The sequence below is a fragment of the Petaurus breviceps genome, unplaced genomic scaffold (genome assembly GCF_028583685.1).
Source record: "Petaurus breviceps papuanus isolate PSGF00001 unplaced genomic scaffold, PetGlider_PUasm1.0 90650, whole genome shotgun sequence".
Taxonomy (NCBI): Eukaryota; Metazoa; Chordata; class Mammalia; order Diprotodontia; family Petauridae; genus Petaurus; species Petaurus breviceps.
This window is the reverse complement of record NW_027187299.1, coordinates 269,608-287,112: the sequence shown is the minus strand read 5'-3', so window position 1 is coordinate 287,112 and position 17,505 is coordinate 269,608. Positions and strand designations below refer to the sequence as shown.

Genomic DNA, 17,505 nt, shown 5'->3' with positions numbered 1-17,505 from the left:
ATTCATCTTTTCTTACTGCACAGTAATATTCTGTTATATTAATGTTCCACAATTTGCTTAGCCATTCCCAAATCTATGAGTTTTACTTTGTTTCTAGTTCTCTGCTATCACAAAAAGTGCTGCTATAAATATTTTGATGTATTTGGGGTTTTTTATTTATTTTATTTGTATTGTGTCTATATGTATATATATTGTATTTTATTTATTATATTTGTTCTTATCAATGGAAGTGAGTGTTTCTTAACATCTACTCTCAGATATCAGAAGGATAGATTTATCAAAAAATCTGTTGTCATCATGGAGTGAGGTGACCTTAATTGCTGATGAGCTCAAATACCTGGAAGTTCTTAATCTCAGGTATGAACTTTCTGTTGTCTGCTAATTAACGTTCTGTACAAATCTTAATCTGTGCCCAGTGGGCACATAGTACCTCATAGTGCCTTGTGGTGGCAATGGGGTTGATTCCTTTAGGTTGCAACCCTGCAAAAATTTTGATAGTATTGGATCTTAGTTTAATTTTTTTAACATAAGCTATAACTTAAGGGAATATTGCTTATTTTAGACTTGTAAATAGCTGTATACCTAAGACCACTAATAATTTCTTAAATTACTAATAGTTAATTAAAAAGGCTAATTTTATAGTTTTAAATTTCTATGTAGTGGGAGCTGTCAGTTTATATTAAATGGCAGAGGAGGTGGGTTTGTCACAAATTTTTTTTCTTAAATTTTGGACTGATTAAATTAGTGAAATAATTAATTGAATTTTGATTAATTGAATTTTTACAGGTTTAATATCTGAGATGTTAACAAAATATTTTGGAGCCTATGTGGGAAAGATAATTTCAAATGTAGTTGTTTAGAAACCTTTAAATAGCAATAAGAATTATTTCATTATAGAACTCTATTTAGTGAAGCCAGAAACTAGATTTTTGCTAAACTATTCTTAATTTATTTTATTAAAATCATCTGTAGAGTACATCCAGAATGTTTGGTTAGTTTTCACTTGCAGAACCAAATTTTCTAAGTATCTCAACCAGTCTTTCCCTTTGTATATGCAGGAAAGTCACACCTGGCCTGTTCTGGTATAATTCAGCAATAGACATGAAATTAATTGTATTTCAAAATGAGAGATGGGTGGGATCAACTATGGGTACAATTTAACCCACTATTTTCCCTCTTTGGAAACATGGGCCATGTTTTTCAAAGGGTAATTCTTTCTAAGTTTCTGTTCAGAATCATAAAATCTTAAGAAAGAGACTTCAGAGGTCATCTGATGCAACCATACCTGCAGAAGAATCCCCTCTAAAACATACCTACGAGGGAACATCCAAGCTTTTACTTGAAGATGTCTAATAAGGGGAACTCCCTAACCCACAGGGGTAGCTCATCACACTAGATAATGTTTTTTCTTTTTTTTTTTTAATTTTTAAAAATTTTTTTCAAGCAATTGGGGTTGAGTAACTTGCTCAAGGTTAGACGGCTAGTTATTTCTGGGTGTGGTGCTAAGTGTCTGAGCCCGGATTTGATCCCCAGGTCATCCTGACACTGGAGCTGGTGCTCTTACTCGCTGAGCCACCTGGCCGCCCCAACAAGTTTTTTCTTATATGAACTTAAAATATGGCACCATTTTGTTCCATATTGCAGAAGTATTTCCACCATTTTATTCCTTAGCTTTTGGGGCTAAGCAGAACAAGTCCAATCTCACATGACATCACTTAAAGTATTGCAAGATAGCCACCGTATTCTTCCTAAATCTTTCCAAGGCTAAATGGTTATCATCCTAGTCACCCTCCTCTTAATACTGTATAGCTTATTTGTGTCCTTCTTAAAATGTGGCACATGGAACTGAACAAAATACTCCAAATGTGTTGTGACCAGGATAGAATAAGGAGTACTGTCACTTCTTTTTCCCTGGGTATTTATGTTTCTCTTAATGTACTCTAAAATTACATTAGGATTTATTTGTTTTTTGGTTGCCATATTGTAGTACTGATTTATACAGTTTATAGATCTTTTTTTCTGATGATTATCCATGGTTTTCCATGCCTTCCCCATCTCAGATTTGTGATGTTGATTTTCTGAACTGAGGTGTTAGACTTTTATATTTATCCCCATTATTTTCATTTTACTAGATTGGACCCAATAATGTAGACTATTATCCTTAAGTCCTGACTCCGCCATTCATTGTTTAACTGCCCCCCCCCCAGCTTTTTTCTGGTAGGATAAATAATAAACTGTTTTTAGAATGACTAAAAAGGACAGGGGCTTCTCTGATATCTTTACTTTCAGTCACAAAGGCAAAGAAACACAATCAGAAAACAATTAAGCTAAGCCAGGATTTACTACTTTTTATGCTATTGGTTCTCTTGGGAGTAGGGGAACTAGTTAGGTTCTGACTATTTTGAAACTTATTGGGGAAACTGTTTATCAAAAATGAGTTACTTTATTTGGCCTTAAAGTAATTATATCTTTTGTACCATAAAATGAACACATGAGAACAATTGACCAGACCCCAGGAAGAGTTTCTGTATTTTAGATACCATCAGGTCAAATTCTGAAAACAGAATTTTTAAGGTATAATGTTCTATGGTCCTTTGAGTTCTTTATTTGTACACAAGACAATCCAAAGCCCTAGTATTATATTCCAAAAGAGCAATTTAATTGAATGATTCATTTGGTCATATTCAACTGAAATTAATACACTGCTTTACTCTTTCTACACAGTGAAAATAAGTTAAAATTTCCCTACGATTCACCGTCTCCATCATGTACATTTTCTGCATTGAAAGTTTTAGTGCTTAATCGAACAGGAATAACGTGGACTGAGGTAATCTGCTTTACAGCATGCTTTATCTGTTTGTAGTAGTTTGAAATTGCAAGTTTTTTTATTTTAATAGGTTATTTAAACATAACTATGATACTTATATACTTAAACATAAATATTTTCATTTCATCACATTCAGTCATAAGAATGGAAAGTGGCATGGAACAGTTTTTAGAAAGGGCACTGGGTTTAGAGTCAGGATCTGCGTTCAAATCTAGTCTCTGTTAATGCCTGTGGGACCTTGGACAAGTCATTTAACTTCCTGGACCCCAGTTTTCCAGTCTGAAAATAAGAGGATTAGACTCCATTATCTCTTAGGGTCCTTCAAGATTTAGATCCATGATCCTATGATCTTTTAAAGGAGTATCAAACAAAATGCTGTTTTCAGGTCACCATTGTAACAAATCTTGGGCCACTAGTTATATAAATATGTCATGATTCATATGCCTTATAGAGAAAAAGTATTCCAAAGTTTTGGTATTTTAAAATGATTAAAAGTTTGGCTGGTTAAATAGAACATTGTGTAAAAAAAAACCTGATAACTCCTCTTCTGTCTTCTTTCATCTTGTCCTCCCCCCTTCCCCCAGCCCCCACCTTTCTTTCTCATTATTTGTTGAATCTGAAGTTAATTGAAATGTTGTCAGCAACTTTATTTTAGTGCAGGAGCTGAGTAGGCAGAGAAGCATAGAATTCCCACTATTTAAAGGTCAAATATACTACATTTAGTTGGATAGAATTTGTAGCTGAGCTTGAAGGGTAAATAGGAGGTTCACTCCATGAATCAGTTTTGCATTAATATACTTATGTAACTGGAATTTTTATTGGCTTTTCAGCACTCCCAGAAAATTTCATTTTAAAATTAAATTTAATTTAAAAAAACCCTTTTATTAACCATTTACTATTTGCAAGACAGTCTATAATCTGGGTTTTCAAGATAAAAATCAAAATAGTTCCTATCCTCAAGGAACTTGTATTCACAGGTCAATATAATATGCATAGAGTTGAGGTCTTTTGAGGAGAGAGAAAATCATAACAATTGGGGTAGAGAGATTAAGAAAGGTTTCATAAATGAACAGAACCAGAAGAATATTTTACATAGTAACAGCAACATTGTGTAATGACTAACTTTGATAGACTTATCTCTGCCTAGCAATGCAAGGATTTAAGACAGCTCCAAATGACACATGGTGGAAAATATTAGCCACGTTCAGAAAAAGAACTATGGAGTCTAAATGCAGATTGAATCATACTGTTTGCTCTCTATTTTGTTTCTTCTTTCTCATGGTTTCTCCTGTTGCTTCTAATTCTTCTGTACAACATGATTAATGTGACAATATTGGGAGAAAATTTAGAACTCAAAATCTTATGGAATTGAATGGTAAAAACTAAAAATAAATATTTTTCAAAAGGAAGGTTTCATAGAGAAGGTGGTATCTGAGCTGAGCCTTGTGAAGGGAGCTAGGAATTCTAAGAATCTGAGTTGAGGAAGGGATTCATTCTAGGAATGAGAGGGGATAGTTTGTGGAAATAAACGGAGGTGGGAAATGGAATGCCAGTAGGCCAGTTTGACTGAGGCTAGAAAGGCAGGTGGAAACTAGATTGTAGTAGATTTTAAATTCTAGAGTCAAGTTTGTGTTTCTTAGAGGCAATAGGAAGCTACTAAAGGTTTTTGAGTAAGGGAGTGACGTAGATCAGTTCCTTAGGAAGATCAATTTGGTAGCTCTGTGTGGAAGGTGTATTGGAGAGGAAAGTGCCTACCAATGCGATGAGTGCCTGAACTTAAATAATGGCTGTTTTAAGTGGAAAGAAGGGGATAGATCTGTGTGATATTGTAGAGGTAGAATTGACAGTACTTAGCAGGTGATTGCCCATGGAGCTGAAGAAAAAGAACAGTCAAAGATGACTTTGAGGTTGCCAGTCTGAGTACTTGGAAAACTATGAGGGCCCTCAATAGAAATAGTGTTTGGAATAGGGTTATGTTAGGAGAAAGATAATGAAAGCTGAACTTAGACATAATGTAGTTATGACTTAGCTAGTGTCTGGTTTAGATTTATCAGTAAAAATGAAATATCACAACTCATTTGACTTTAGAACCTAGCAGTTCATTAAGAAGTGAAAGAATTAAGTTTGTTGGAATTTGTGTTTGAGGAATAGGTGTATCTATGTACTATTATGACAGGTGACCTATATAAACACAGTTAAGAAAAAGTATTGATGATTAATTTCCCATTAGTTCTTACCAAGTGTTCCTTTAGTGGTATGGCAGATAAGAATATATTTAATCTGTCTCTTGAATATAACCTTTTAACAGTATTAAAGTATTAACTCACCTTAGGATATCTCTTAATGGTCCATTAATAACAGTGTTGGGTGATTCTAAGTATATGTCTTGTATATATGTTTAATAGTATATATTATCATATCATCAAAATACCTTTTTAATATTTTAATATTGTCATTTTCTCACCAGTATTCATTGCCTGAAACTTGGCATGTAATCAATTAAACTGGAGGTGTCATTTGTCCTATAGATATTTTCTAAAACAGTAACTAAATTGAATTCATGTGGAGGTGGAAGTAAAAAGCTTTGGAAATGAAATAATATCTCACATTATACTATTTCTGCTCAATAGGTTCTGTGGTGTGCTCAAGGATGGCCAGTTCTAGAAGAATTGTACCTTGCATCTAATGATATTACAATTTCAGAAAGGTAGGAATGGTTTGTTTAAATTCTAAAGTCAACATTTTATGATTTGCAATTTGTGAGAATTTCAAAATACTTGATGTTGAGTTCTAGTGGTGCTCTTACAAATATGATTCAGAAATTATTCTTATTGTTTTTTACTATCCTCATCATTTTTCAAGAGCAGCTAGGTGGTGCAGTTCTGGAGTCAGGAAGACTCATATTCCTGAGTTCAAATTCTGCCTCAGACACTTACTAGCTCTGTGACCCTGGGCAAGTCACTGAGTCATGCTTGCCTCAGTTCCTCATCTCTAAAATGATTTGGAGAAGGGAATGACAAACCAATCCTGTATCTTTGGCGAGAAAACCTGAATTGGGGTCATGAAGAGTTGGACACAACTGAAAAACAAGTGAATAACAAAAAATAATTTCTTAAATATTTTGATTTGAAATCTTACCAATTGGGGGAAAACCAGTCTGAGTTACTCTAAATAATGGAATAAAAATTAATACTTTTAAAACATATTTAATTTGCTTGCCTTCTCAAGGAGGAGGGAGGGAGAGAATTTGGAGCTCAAAATTTAAAAAAATGAATGTTAAGAATTTTTGTTTATATGTAATTGAGAAAAAAAATTAAAATGGAAAAAGACCCATATTTAATTATCTTGTGAAGAAACTCTTTCCAAGTAAAATTTCTGTCATATCTGCTTTAATAAACTGTTAATTGTTTGAAATGATTTATAATAAATGATATACATTTGCATAAAATAATTAATATTCTAAAGGCCTAAATAATTAATTTTCTCAAGTTAGGTTAAATATGTATATCCCTCTACCAGTACGTCTTTTATTGTCCCTTTTGTTTACAGTATTCATTTATTCTCCCTTTTTCCTCTTGTAGTATAAAGGTAAACTTCAGCTTAGGCCAAACTACCACAAAATCTGAATGACCAAAATTATAAATTGATAAGATTATACTGTGCTGTATAATCTTATTTATATTAAATTGGAATATGCAAATATCTTAAAATGCCATTTTTAAAAAGCCTAAATACAATTCATTTCTATTTTTTATACAGGCCTGCTGATACTCTTCAGACTCTCAAGTTACTAGACTTTTCTAATAACAAGTCAATTGATGGAGATCAGCTTTTCCAAATAGCCTATCTACCCAGGTAATTTTGTTTTGTTTAATATTAAAAAAAATTTTGTTATCCTGAATTTGATAAATGTCAACATATATGAACATTTTGATAGCTCATTTTGCTGTTTGATGTGACATATAAAAAGTCTGAGGGACATAGTTTCTGGGTAATTAATCATGCTAGCAACAATTAATAAAAGGGGTTAGTGGCACTCTCAAATGCCCCAAACCCCCATGAAACCTACTCAATGCTTATATGCCCTTCAAAGAGTGGGTATTCCTGAGGGTGACAATCAACTCTGGTTGGTTAACAATCAATGAAAACAAAGGATATTATATTGAGAGGTGGGCTTGACTCTGATCACTCATTCTTGGTAAAAGAGACTTAATTATACTCATATCTCACCACCTAGGTTATTCTATACAAAAGGGAAAAATCCACTTTTTCCCAGACATATCTGAGTAAACACCGGACCGGAATCCATTAATTCACCTGTTTTCCCTCTCATTATCAGCCCTGAACTTCAAAGGCTACCTAATAATCTATAGAGGCTGATTTCTGAATGAGGAAATAGAAAAGGGGAAAAACTTTGGTCCTAATTCAGTAATCATTTTCTCTCATTATAATTGGCACCATGTTATCCATAATCCACAAATAAAAGCATCTGGAAGACCACACTCTCCTATGTGCTTACTATGTTGTGCTAAGTATTGGGAATACAAAAAAAGGCAAAAAACAGCCCCTGACCTCAAGGAACTTACATAGAAAGGGGCATATATTTATTTAGAATCTGATAAAATGAAAAAAAGGATGAGAAAGCCAAGTAGACAAGAAAACAAAACCCAACAATCTGTTTCTTCCATGAAGCACATTTAAAAAACAAAGATATACACAAAACAAAACTGAGGGCATAGGGAACAGATTTACTATGCATTCAGTGAATTCTGCTGTAAGCACAATATTTAGCTATTTTTACGGTGGTCCTTCTCTGGATTTCTTTCTCATACCCCGATCTCCACTTCATGTTCATTGCTCATTTCCCTGTAGGATTTTGCTGCTTTTATCTAGTTATATGATTCTTCCTTCTCTTTTTTCCTCTCAGTCAAGTAGATTCCCTCCCCCCTTCTTCCCTTTAGCTATTCCAGTTCATTAGTTTTTTAAATTTCATTTTTTTCCAGAAGGATCCCTCTCACTCTCTTCATTATCCATCCTCTCCTGTCTACTGTTAACCCACATTCTCTGATTCGTGAGCCCTATAATTATATGGTCCTTCTCTTTTCTCTGTATACCTCATGTAATCAGAGCTTCCAGGGTATGGATTCTAAGGTTTCCCCTCTAGGCAGTTCCTGCCACTGCTTTGTAGATCTTTCCCCAAGGATTTCTCTCTTCCACTGTGCCTCACTCCCACAAAAATGCCAATAATTGCAGGTATCAGAGAGGACACTGCCTCATGGTAAGGTCCTCCCCCATCATGTCCCTGATCATACAGCTTACCATTTATCTATACCCTCCCCTCATTAATGCCCTATTTGCCTCAAAATCTCCCTGAGTCCTTACTCTCCCAGGTGTCAGTTGCTCCTAGGGGTTCCAGTTGCACCCTTCCCCCCCCCCCCCCCCCCCCCCCCCCCCCCCCCGCGTCCCCCGCCCCCCCCCCCCCCCCCCCCCCCCCCCCCGTGGGAATGAGTAGACTTGTCAGTCACCAAATCCCCAGGCCATACTCAGTGCCAAGTCTCCATCTCCTTTCATAAACTGTCTTCATCCATAGGAGTATTCATCATTGGAATCTCTTCCTATTCCCAAAATTGGGCCTCTGTTCTTTGCTTCTGTTTTCTATTCTTCCTTTCTCTTCCTCACCCACTCCCCCTGTAGGTCTCTTTCTGAGACCACAGAAGTCACTTTTCTCTCATTGACAACTCTTGATTTGACCATGGTACATCACATTCCTTTTTATTCCTCACCTGCTGATCCCTGACCCCTTTCATGTACCCTCCTATTTTGTAATGTAGTCCTACCAGAAAAACAAAAAACCCCAACAAAATCGATTCAATGTAGGAATAGTGTCACTGGGTTCTGTCCATAATGCCCCATATCTGTCTGTACACTGTTACCTCTATCAGATTTGTACCTTCACCCCTGTCTCTTTGTGTTGATGGGTTGGTTGTTGTCCTTCATTCTCAAAGTGGAACAAAAATAAAATCACTATGTTAGAGTCAAGTTACAGTGTTTTACTATGGCTTATCAGACCAGTATGAACATGGAACATTCTACCATAGGTCGGGCACAAATAGTCCCTGTGAACATTTGGGGCAAATACTCTAAATTTGCATATTTCGAGCTTCTTTTGAGCTACTTCAATTCTGCTTTGCTCATAGAGCACAGCACCTTCTTTGATGAAGGCACGACATGCTGAGTGGTCTTCTGCCAGTGTCTCCTGTGTCATGCAATCAGTTCCAAAGTTCTTCAAAGAGATTACATCTTCCTTGAGTGTGAGCACTACATCTTATTCATCATTTTATCTTTCCACCCTTTTCCCTGTCCCCTGTCCCCATCCCCACTCAGGCCCTTATACATTAATAAGCATAGGATAAATGTTTGTGGAATTCAGAATAGAGGTTACATCTCTTCTGTACAGAAACTAGACAGTGTAACTGTTTTGCAGTTTAAAATGATTAAAAATCCTTTTATTGCCTGATTATTTACTTGTGCTATTATTGCTATTATTCTATTTCTATAATACTAACCACATCCATATTCCTCATTTTCAGGTTAGAACAGCTAATCCTCTCTGACAATAGAATTTCTACTCTAAATTTTCCAGATGCTGAAATAGGTACACTATCACAATAATTCTTTCATTATATTTTAACCATTCATCTACTTCTGCATGATTAACTTTATTTTCCTTTTTCAGGGTGCAAAACCTCAATGTTTCCTTCCTTGCAGTACCTAGTGATAAATGGCAATCAGATATCGCAAGTGAGTCTGTTTGCTTTGTGTGTGCACAGAGCATCCTGATTGACTTTTTTCATTCCCAGGTGGCTTGTGGGAATATGTGAAGACACTGTACTCCCTGTAGTGATAGTAATAACTATTCCCACAAAGTAAAATCATTTGTTTTCCCGGAACTTCTTTATAATAAAAGCTAAGTCTAATCAATCAATTGGTCAACAAGCAGTTAATTCTCCACCACATACCAGGCATTGTGCTAGACACTAGAGATACAAAGACAAAAATAAGACAGCCCCTGTCCTAAAAGACATTCTAATGGGGGAAACAATATATAAGTAAACACAAAGTAATTTCCTGGTGGATGGGGAGTAATAGCAGCTGGTGGAGGGCTTTGCTGATGATTAGGAACGGCCTTATTTAGGAAGTGGCACTTAAGCTGAGTTTTGAATGGAACCCAAGTAAGGATACATTCCACGTGTAAGAGGCTACTTGGTAGTATGTGGCCCGGCCAGTAAGCCAGTTTGGCTGGAAGGTAGAATGTATAAAAGGGTAATATGAAATAATCCTAGAAAGGTCAGAAGAAAGAAGTCAGTTATTTGCTGACCCAATATCCATTTAGATCATTAATTTATGTAATATCTACAAATATGTAAAAATAGCTGTGACTTTTAAACTTGGAGAGCAGTTGGTGTTTTAGACATGACAAAGCTGAGTGTTCTGAGAACATAATTGATACTGTTTGGTGCGAATTTACAAATCAGTTTGAAATCTGGCCATTTTCATTTTTTCTCCTTTAATTCCAGTGGTCATCTATCAATGAATTAGATAAGTTACAAAGTTTACAGTCCTTGTCCTGTACACAAAATCCTCTGACTGAAGGGAATAAAGAACCTCAGACTATTCGCCAACTAATTATTGCCAAAATTGGTCAGTTGAAGATACTGAATAAGTGTGAGGTAAGTATTTTATTTCAACTAGGTATAATAGAGATTTACTGTTTTTTGAAATAGATTAATTAGATTTGTCTCATTAGGTTTTTGGAAGAGACTGGGAAAAGAATGTTTTAAGTAAGATGTAAGCTCCTAGAGGTCAGGAATTGTTTTGCTTTTCTCTTTGTAACTTTCGGTGATAGAATAGTGCTTTATATACTGTTTTCCAGCCATGTCCAACTCTTAATGATCCTGTAGACCATAACATGCTAATGCTGACCATTTTTTTTGGTTTTCTTGGCAAAGATACTGGAGAGCTTTGCCATTTCTTTCTCCAGTGGATTAAAGAAAACAGAGGTTAAGTGACTTGCCCAGGGTCACCCGGCTAGTAAGTGTCTGAAGCTGCATTTGAACTCAGGCCTTCCTGATTCCAGGCCCAGTGCTCTAACCACTGAGCAACCTACCTGGCTGCTTCTGTTTTATATATAGTAGACACCTAATCAATTGAGTGTTTCTGAATTGGTCAAATGAAAAATTAAGTCAAGGCTTAGTGCCAGAGATGAAGTGAAATACTTCTCTTCAACTCACAAAATGACCATCTAGAATTTAAACTGTGGTGACTGTTCTTTACAGCCATCATGGGAAATATGGCTATTATTATATATTAAGATTATAAGTCATATATTATCACTTCAAAAATTTTTGAGTGGTGATGGAAGGAATTGTGGGGAAGACAAAAATGTGTCCTTTGATTTCCTGAGGAATTGTACTGAAGAAAGAAACCACAGAGTTGCTTATTTTAAACACTTGGCCTACTCTCCCCTCCTAGAGCTGTACATGTAATAAAGTCTCGTTACTTCTGGGAATGTATTTTTTTGAATACTAGTTTCATGAAGTCTCATTTGAGGGGCAGAAACATTTAGAAGTTCTCTGCAGAGAATATTCTCTGCCTAAACATGCTCATTCTAAACCTGATCAGATTAAAAAAAAAATCTTTTATTTATTTATTTTTAGTTTTCAACATTCAGTTCCACAAGATTTTGAATTACAAATTTTCTCACCGTCTTTCCCCTACCCTCCACCCCAAGATAATGAGTCTCCTGAATACCCCTTCCCCCAATCTGCTCTCTTATATTCTCCCCCAGCCTCCCTGCTCTCCTTACTTTCTAGTAAGGCAAGATGGACTTCTGTACTCCAGTGCCTGTATATCTTATTTCCCAGTTGCATGTAAAAAAACAATTATTTTAACATTTGTTTTTAAAACTTTGATTTTCAGATTCTTTCCCTTCTTCCCTCCTCACCCACCCCCACTGGGAAGACACACAATTCAATATAGGTTGTACATGTGTAGTTATGCAAAACGTTTCCATAGTAGTTATATTGTAAAAGACTAACTATATTTCCCTCCATCCTATCCTGCCCCCCACTTATTCTGTTTTCTACTTTGACCCTGTCCATTTTCAAAAGTGTTTGCTTCTAACTAGCCTGTCCCCCAAACTGCGCTCCCTTCTACCATTTCCTTCTCCCCTACTTTCCTGTAGGGTAATATGTTATTCCCTCCTTAAGCCAAATTCAATGAGAGTAAGTTTGACCCCTTCCCTTTCACCTTCCTGCTCCTCCCCTCCATTGTAAGAGTTTTCTCTTGCCTTTTTTATGAGATAATTTACCCTAGTCTATCTCTCTCTTTCTCTTTCTCCCATTATATTCCTCTCCCACTTCTTAATTTTATTTTTTAGATATCAATCCTTCCTATTCAAATGTAGAAGCTGCTAGATCTTGTGTTATCCTGATTGTGTTTCCACTATACTCAAATTGTTTCTTCCTGACTGCTTGTAACATTTTCTCCTTGACCTGGGAGCTCTGGAATTTGGCTATGATATTCCTAGAAGTTTTCTTTTTGGGATCTTTTTCAAGAGGTGAACAGTGAATTCTTTCAATTTCTATTTTGCTCTCTGGTTCTAGAATATCAGGGCAGTTTTCCTTGAGAATTTCTTGCAGGATGATTTCTAGGCTCTTTTTTTGATCATGGCTTTCAGGTAGTCTAATAATTTTAAAATTCTCTCTCCTGGGTCTATTTTCCAGGTCAGCGGTTTTTCCAATGAGTTATTTCACATTGCCTTCTATTTTTTCTTTTGTTTGGATCTGTTTTATAGTATCTTGATTTCTCATAAAATCATTAGCTTCCAATTACTCCAGTCTAATTTTGAAGGAATTATTCTCTTCAGTGAGTTTTTGAAATTCCTTTTCCATCTGATCAGTTCGATTTTTAAAAGCACTTTTCTCCTCATTGGCTTTTTGGGCCTCTTGCCATTTGAGTTAGTCTATTTTTTAAGGTGTTGTTTTCTTCAGTATTTTTTGGGGTGTCCTTTAGCAGGTTGTTGACTCCCTTTTCATGATTTTCTTGCATCATTCTCATTTCTCTTCCCAATTTTCTTCCACTTCTCTTACTTGATTTTCTTTTTCTTTTTTTTCCCATTTTTCAAATGCTTTATTAACTTCTGGTTTACATCATTCATTTCCGCCAGATTTTGAGTTACAAATTTTCTTCCTGTTTTTCCCCTACCCACCACCCCAAAATAGCAGTCCCACAGGATATCCCCTCCTCCAATCTGCTCTCTCCCATATTTTCTCCCATACCCCTTTCGACTTTTCCAGTGGATCTCTATGCCCCAGTGCCTGTATATCTTATTTTCCAATTACATGTAAAATAGTATTAATAATAGTATATATATTTGAATATTTGATTTTAAAACTTTGAATTCCAGATTCATTCCCTTCCTCCCTTGTCACCAACTTTACTGGGAAGATAAGCAGTTCAGTATAGGTTGTACATGTGTGGCTAATGCAAAACAATAACATAGTAGATATATTGTAAAAGACTGACTATATTTCCCTCCCTCCTATCCCACCTCCCACTTGTTCTATTCTCTACTTTGATCCTGTGCCTTTTCAAACGTGGGTGCTTCCAACTTCCCTCCCCTCCCAGCCTGCCCTCCCTTCCATCATCTCCCCTCTCATCCCCTTCCCCCTCTACTCTCCTGGAGGGTGAGATACCCTATTTAGTGTGTATGTCATTCCCTCCCTGAGCCAAATTCAGTGAGAATAAGGTTGACCCATTCCTTTTTGCTTTATTGTTCTTCCCCTCCATTGTAACCATTTTCCCTTGCCTCTTCTGTATGAGATAGTTTACCCCATTCTGTCTCTCCCCATCTCCTCTCATTATATTCTTCTCTCACCTCTTAATTTCACCTTTTAAGTATCATCCCTTCTTATTAAATTGGTCCTGTGCCCTCTATCTGTGTATACCTATAAACATATATACACACATTCACATATGTATTGATATGCTCATATACCCTCATATATAGACACATATATATTTCTATTCCCTTCAGCCACTGAGAAAAGTTTCATAAGTTATAATTACTGTTTTTCCATGTAGGAATGTTAATAGTTCAACTTTGTTAAGTTCCTTATGGTTTCCTTTCCCTGTTTACCTTCTCATGCTTCTCTTGCTTCTTGTACTGAATGTCAAATTTTCTATTCAACTCTGGTTTTTTTCAGCAAGAATGCTTGAAAGTCCTCTATTCCACTGAATGACCATATTTTCCCCTGAAACATGATACTTAGTTTTTCTGGGTAGGTGATTCTTGGTTTTAATCCCAGCTCCTTTGACCTCTGGAATGTCATATTCCAAGCCTTTCGATCCCTCAGTGTAGAAGCTGCCAGATCTAGGGTTATCCTTATTGTGTTTCCACAATATTCAAATTGTTTCTTCCTGGCTGCTTGTAATATTCTCTCCTTAATCTGGGAATTCTAGAACCTGGCTATAATATACCTAGGAGTTTTCTTTCTGGGATCTTTTTCAGGAGTTACCCATGTGATTCTGAGGTTGTAATTTCGTGATTAAGATCTGGAGAGGACTATAGTAATTTTCTAGTCTCTCCTACTCCAAGCATGATTCTCCTGAATAGTAGTCCTATTTTTTACTTGTTTTTTAGTTGTGTCTGACTCTTCATGACTGTTTTTGTGGGTTGGTTTTTTTTTTTGCAAAGAGACTGGAATGGTTTGCCATTTCTTTCTCCTACTCATTTTACAGATGAGGAAACTGAGCCAGACAGGGTTAAATGACTTGCCCAGGGTCACACAGCTAGTAATTTGAGGCAGAATTTGAACTCAGGTCTTCCTGATTTCAGGGCCAGCATTATCCACTCTGCTACCTACCTACCCACAGTAATCCTGACATATGGCTATCTAGTCACATGCTTTAATACTTCAGTTGGAGGGAAATTGATATTTTATGTGGCAGTCCATTCCATTTGTGGACTGCTCCAATTATTAAAAGTCCTGCCTCATATTGGCCTTCTTATAACTTCTGCCTATTGTTTCTACTTCTGTTCTATATAGAATAAATCTAATTGGCTCTTCCAAATGAAAGCCCATAAGATAAAGACAATTCTTATGTTTCTCCACTCATCTTTGCCTCAGGCTATAAATCTTTAGTTTTTCAAAACTGTTCTTTCTGTGACATTATCATGTCAGCTTGCTCTGGACACAATTGAAGTTTTTCATTGAACCTCTTAAAATGTGCCATCCAAAACTGGTAATGCCAGATATTGTCTGACCATATGGAGTTTGTTCATCCTTTATTATGGGACAAATGACATTTAATGGAGCATAAACCACACTAGTTTGTTTTTTTAAGTTTTTTGTTGTGCCTTTTTTGCTTTTTGGAGGGGGGAAGGCAGGGTAATTGGGGTTAAGTGACTTGCCCAAGGTCACAAGGCTAGTAAGTATAAAGTGTCTGAGGCTGGATTTGAACTCAGGTCCTCCTGACTCCAGGGCTGGTGCTCTATTCACTGTGCTACCTAGCTGCCCTTTTTTTTTAAAAAGTTTTTTAAGTAGCTTCATCACACTCTATTCACATTCTGCTTGATTTAAAGTGTCATCTAATCTAGTTAATTTTCTTATTAACTGCTATTGAGCCCCGTCCTATAATTGTGTAGGTCAGCTTCTGAAATTCAGTTCAAGACTAAACATTTAACTTTGTTAAACTTCATCTTACTTATTTCAGCCTGTTGTTCTATACCAGAGGTGTCAAACACTTGGTCTGTGCCACTTTGGGCCCTCAACACTTTCAGGTATGGCCTGAACCAGATTAAAATATAATTGGTAAATATCTAACAAAATAAATAAAAATACAGTACTATATAAATAATATTATAGTTTTTAAAGTCTGTATGAAGCCTTCAGGGTTCCTTATGAATGGTTTAGTAGCCCTCAACCACTACTGTATACTATTTTACTTGATGTTTTTAACAGCTCCCATAGATTGAATTTTCATTTTTATGCTGACGATTCTCAAATCTATTTATCCAACCCTTATCTCTGGATGACCTTTTGTTTCACATCTCCAGCTGCCTATTAGATATCCTTAACTGGATGTCCTTTAGATATTTTAAACTTAACATGTCCAAAACCAAACTCATTATCTTTCCCCCACTCTTTCCATTTTTGAACTTCCCTTTTACTACCATCAATAGCCTGCTGGTTGGGTGTGCCTCTTCCCCTCTTCCCATCCTTTACTCAGTTATCAAAGTGATCTTCCTAAAGTTTGGGTATAACACTTGCCTACTCTGTAAATTCCATTAGCTGCTTATCATCTCCAGGATCAAATATCCTCTGATTCTTATTCAAAGACCTTCATAATATATCCTTCCTATCCACCTTTCCAATCTTCTTTTTTTTTTTCAAATGCTTTATTAACTTCTGGTTTACATCATTCATTTCCACCAGGTTTTGAGTTACAAACTTTTTCCCTGTTTTTCCCCTACCCTCTGCCCCAAAATAGCATTCCCACAGGTTATCCCCTTTTCTAATATGCTCTCTCCCATATCTTCTCCCATACCCCCTTTGACTTTTCCAGTAGGGCATGGTGGATCTCTGTGCCTCAGTGCTTGTATATCTTATTTCCCAATTATATATAAAATAGTGTTAATAATAGTATATATATATATATATATAATTTTTTTAAACATATGATTTTAAAACTTTGAATTACAGATTCATTCCCTTCCTCCCTTTGTCACCCACCCTTACTGGAAAGATAAGAAATTCAGTATAGGTTGTACATGTGTAGCTATGCAAACTTTACCATAGTAGATATATTGTAAAAGACTGACTATATTTCCCTCCTTCCTATCTCACCTCCCTCTTGTTCTATGCTCTGCTTTGATCCTGTCCCTTTTCAAAAGTGGGTGCTTCTAACTTCCCTCCCCCCCAGCCTGCCCTTCCTTCCATCATCCCCCCTCTCATCCCCTTCCCCCTACTCTTCTGTAGGGTGAGATACCCTATTTAGTGTGTATGTCATTCCCTCCCTGAGCCAAATTCAGTGAGAATAAGGTTGACCCATTCCCTTTTGCCTTATTGTTCTTCCCCTCCATTGTAACCATTTTCCCTTGCCTCTTCTTTATGAGATAGTTTACCCCATTCTGTCTCTCCCCATCTCCTCTCATTATATTCTTCTCTCACCTCTTAATTTCACCTTTTAAGTATCATCCCTTCTTATTAAATTGGTCCTGTGCACTCTGTCTATGTATACCTGTAAACATATATACACTCATTCACATATGTATTCATGTGCCCATGTGACTATATATATATATATATATATATATATATTTGTTTGTTTATTTATCTATCTATTTATTTATTTATATACCCTTCAACTATTTTCATACTGAGAAAAGTTTCATCAGTTAAACAATTATTGTTTTTCCATGTAGGAATGTAAATAGTTAAACTTTGAAAAGTTCCTCATGATTTCTTTTCCCAGTTTATCTTCTCATGCTTCTCTTGCTTCTTGTACTGAATGTCAAATTTTCTATTCAACTCTGGTTTTTTCATCAAGAATGCTGGAAAGTCCTCTGTTCCACTGAATGACCATATTTTCCCCTGAAACATGATGCTCAGTTT

The 17,505-nt window shown here is 36.1% G+C and overlaps 1 protein-coding gene across 2 annotated transcripts in view; it reads left to right on the top strand.

The window, feature by feature from the left end:
• TBCE (tubulin folding cofactor E) overlaps positions 1–17,505 on the top strand; it is an 87,694-nt gene that overhangs the window by 46,756 nt on the left and 23,433 nt on the right. For both annotated transcript variants that reach the window (XM_069064827.1, XM_069064829.1), the window contains 7 exons: positions 258–357; positions 2,725–2,827; positions 5,458–5,534; positions 6,587–6,682; positions 9,418–9,482; positions 9,564–9,628; positions 10,405–10,557. In XM_069064827.1, the coding sequence (XP_068920928.1) occupies positions 258–357; positions 2,725–2,827; positions 5,458–5,534; positions 6,587–6,682; positions 9,418–9,482; positions 9,564–9,628; positions 10,405–10,557 (659 nt within the window). The remainder of the gene's footprint in view (positions 1–257; positions 358–2,724; positions 2,828–5,457; positions 5,535–6,586; positions 6,683–9,417; positions 9,483–9,563; positions 9,629–10,404; positions 10,558–17,505) is intronic.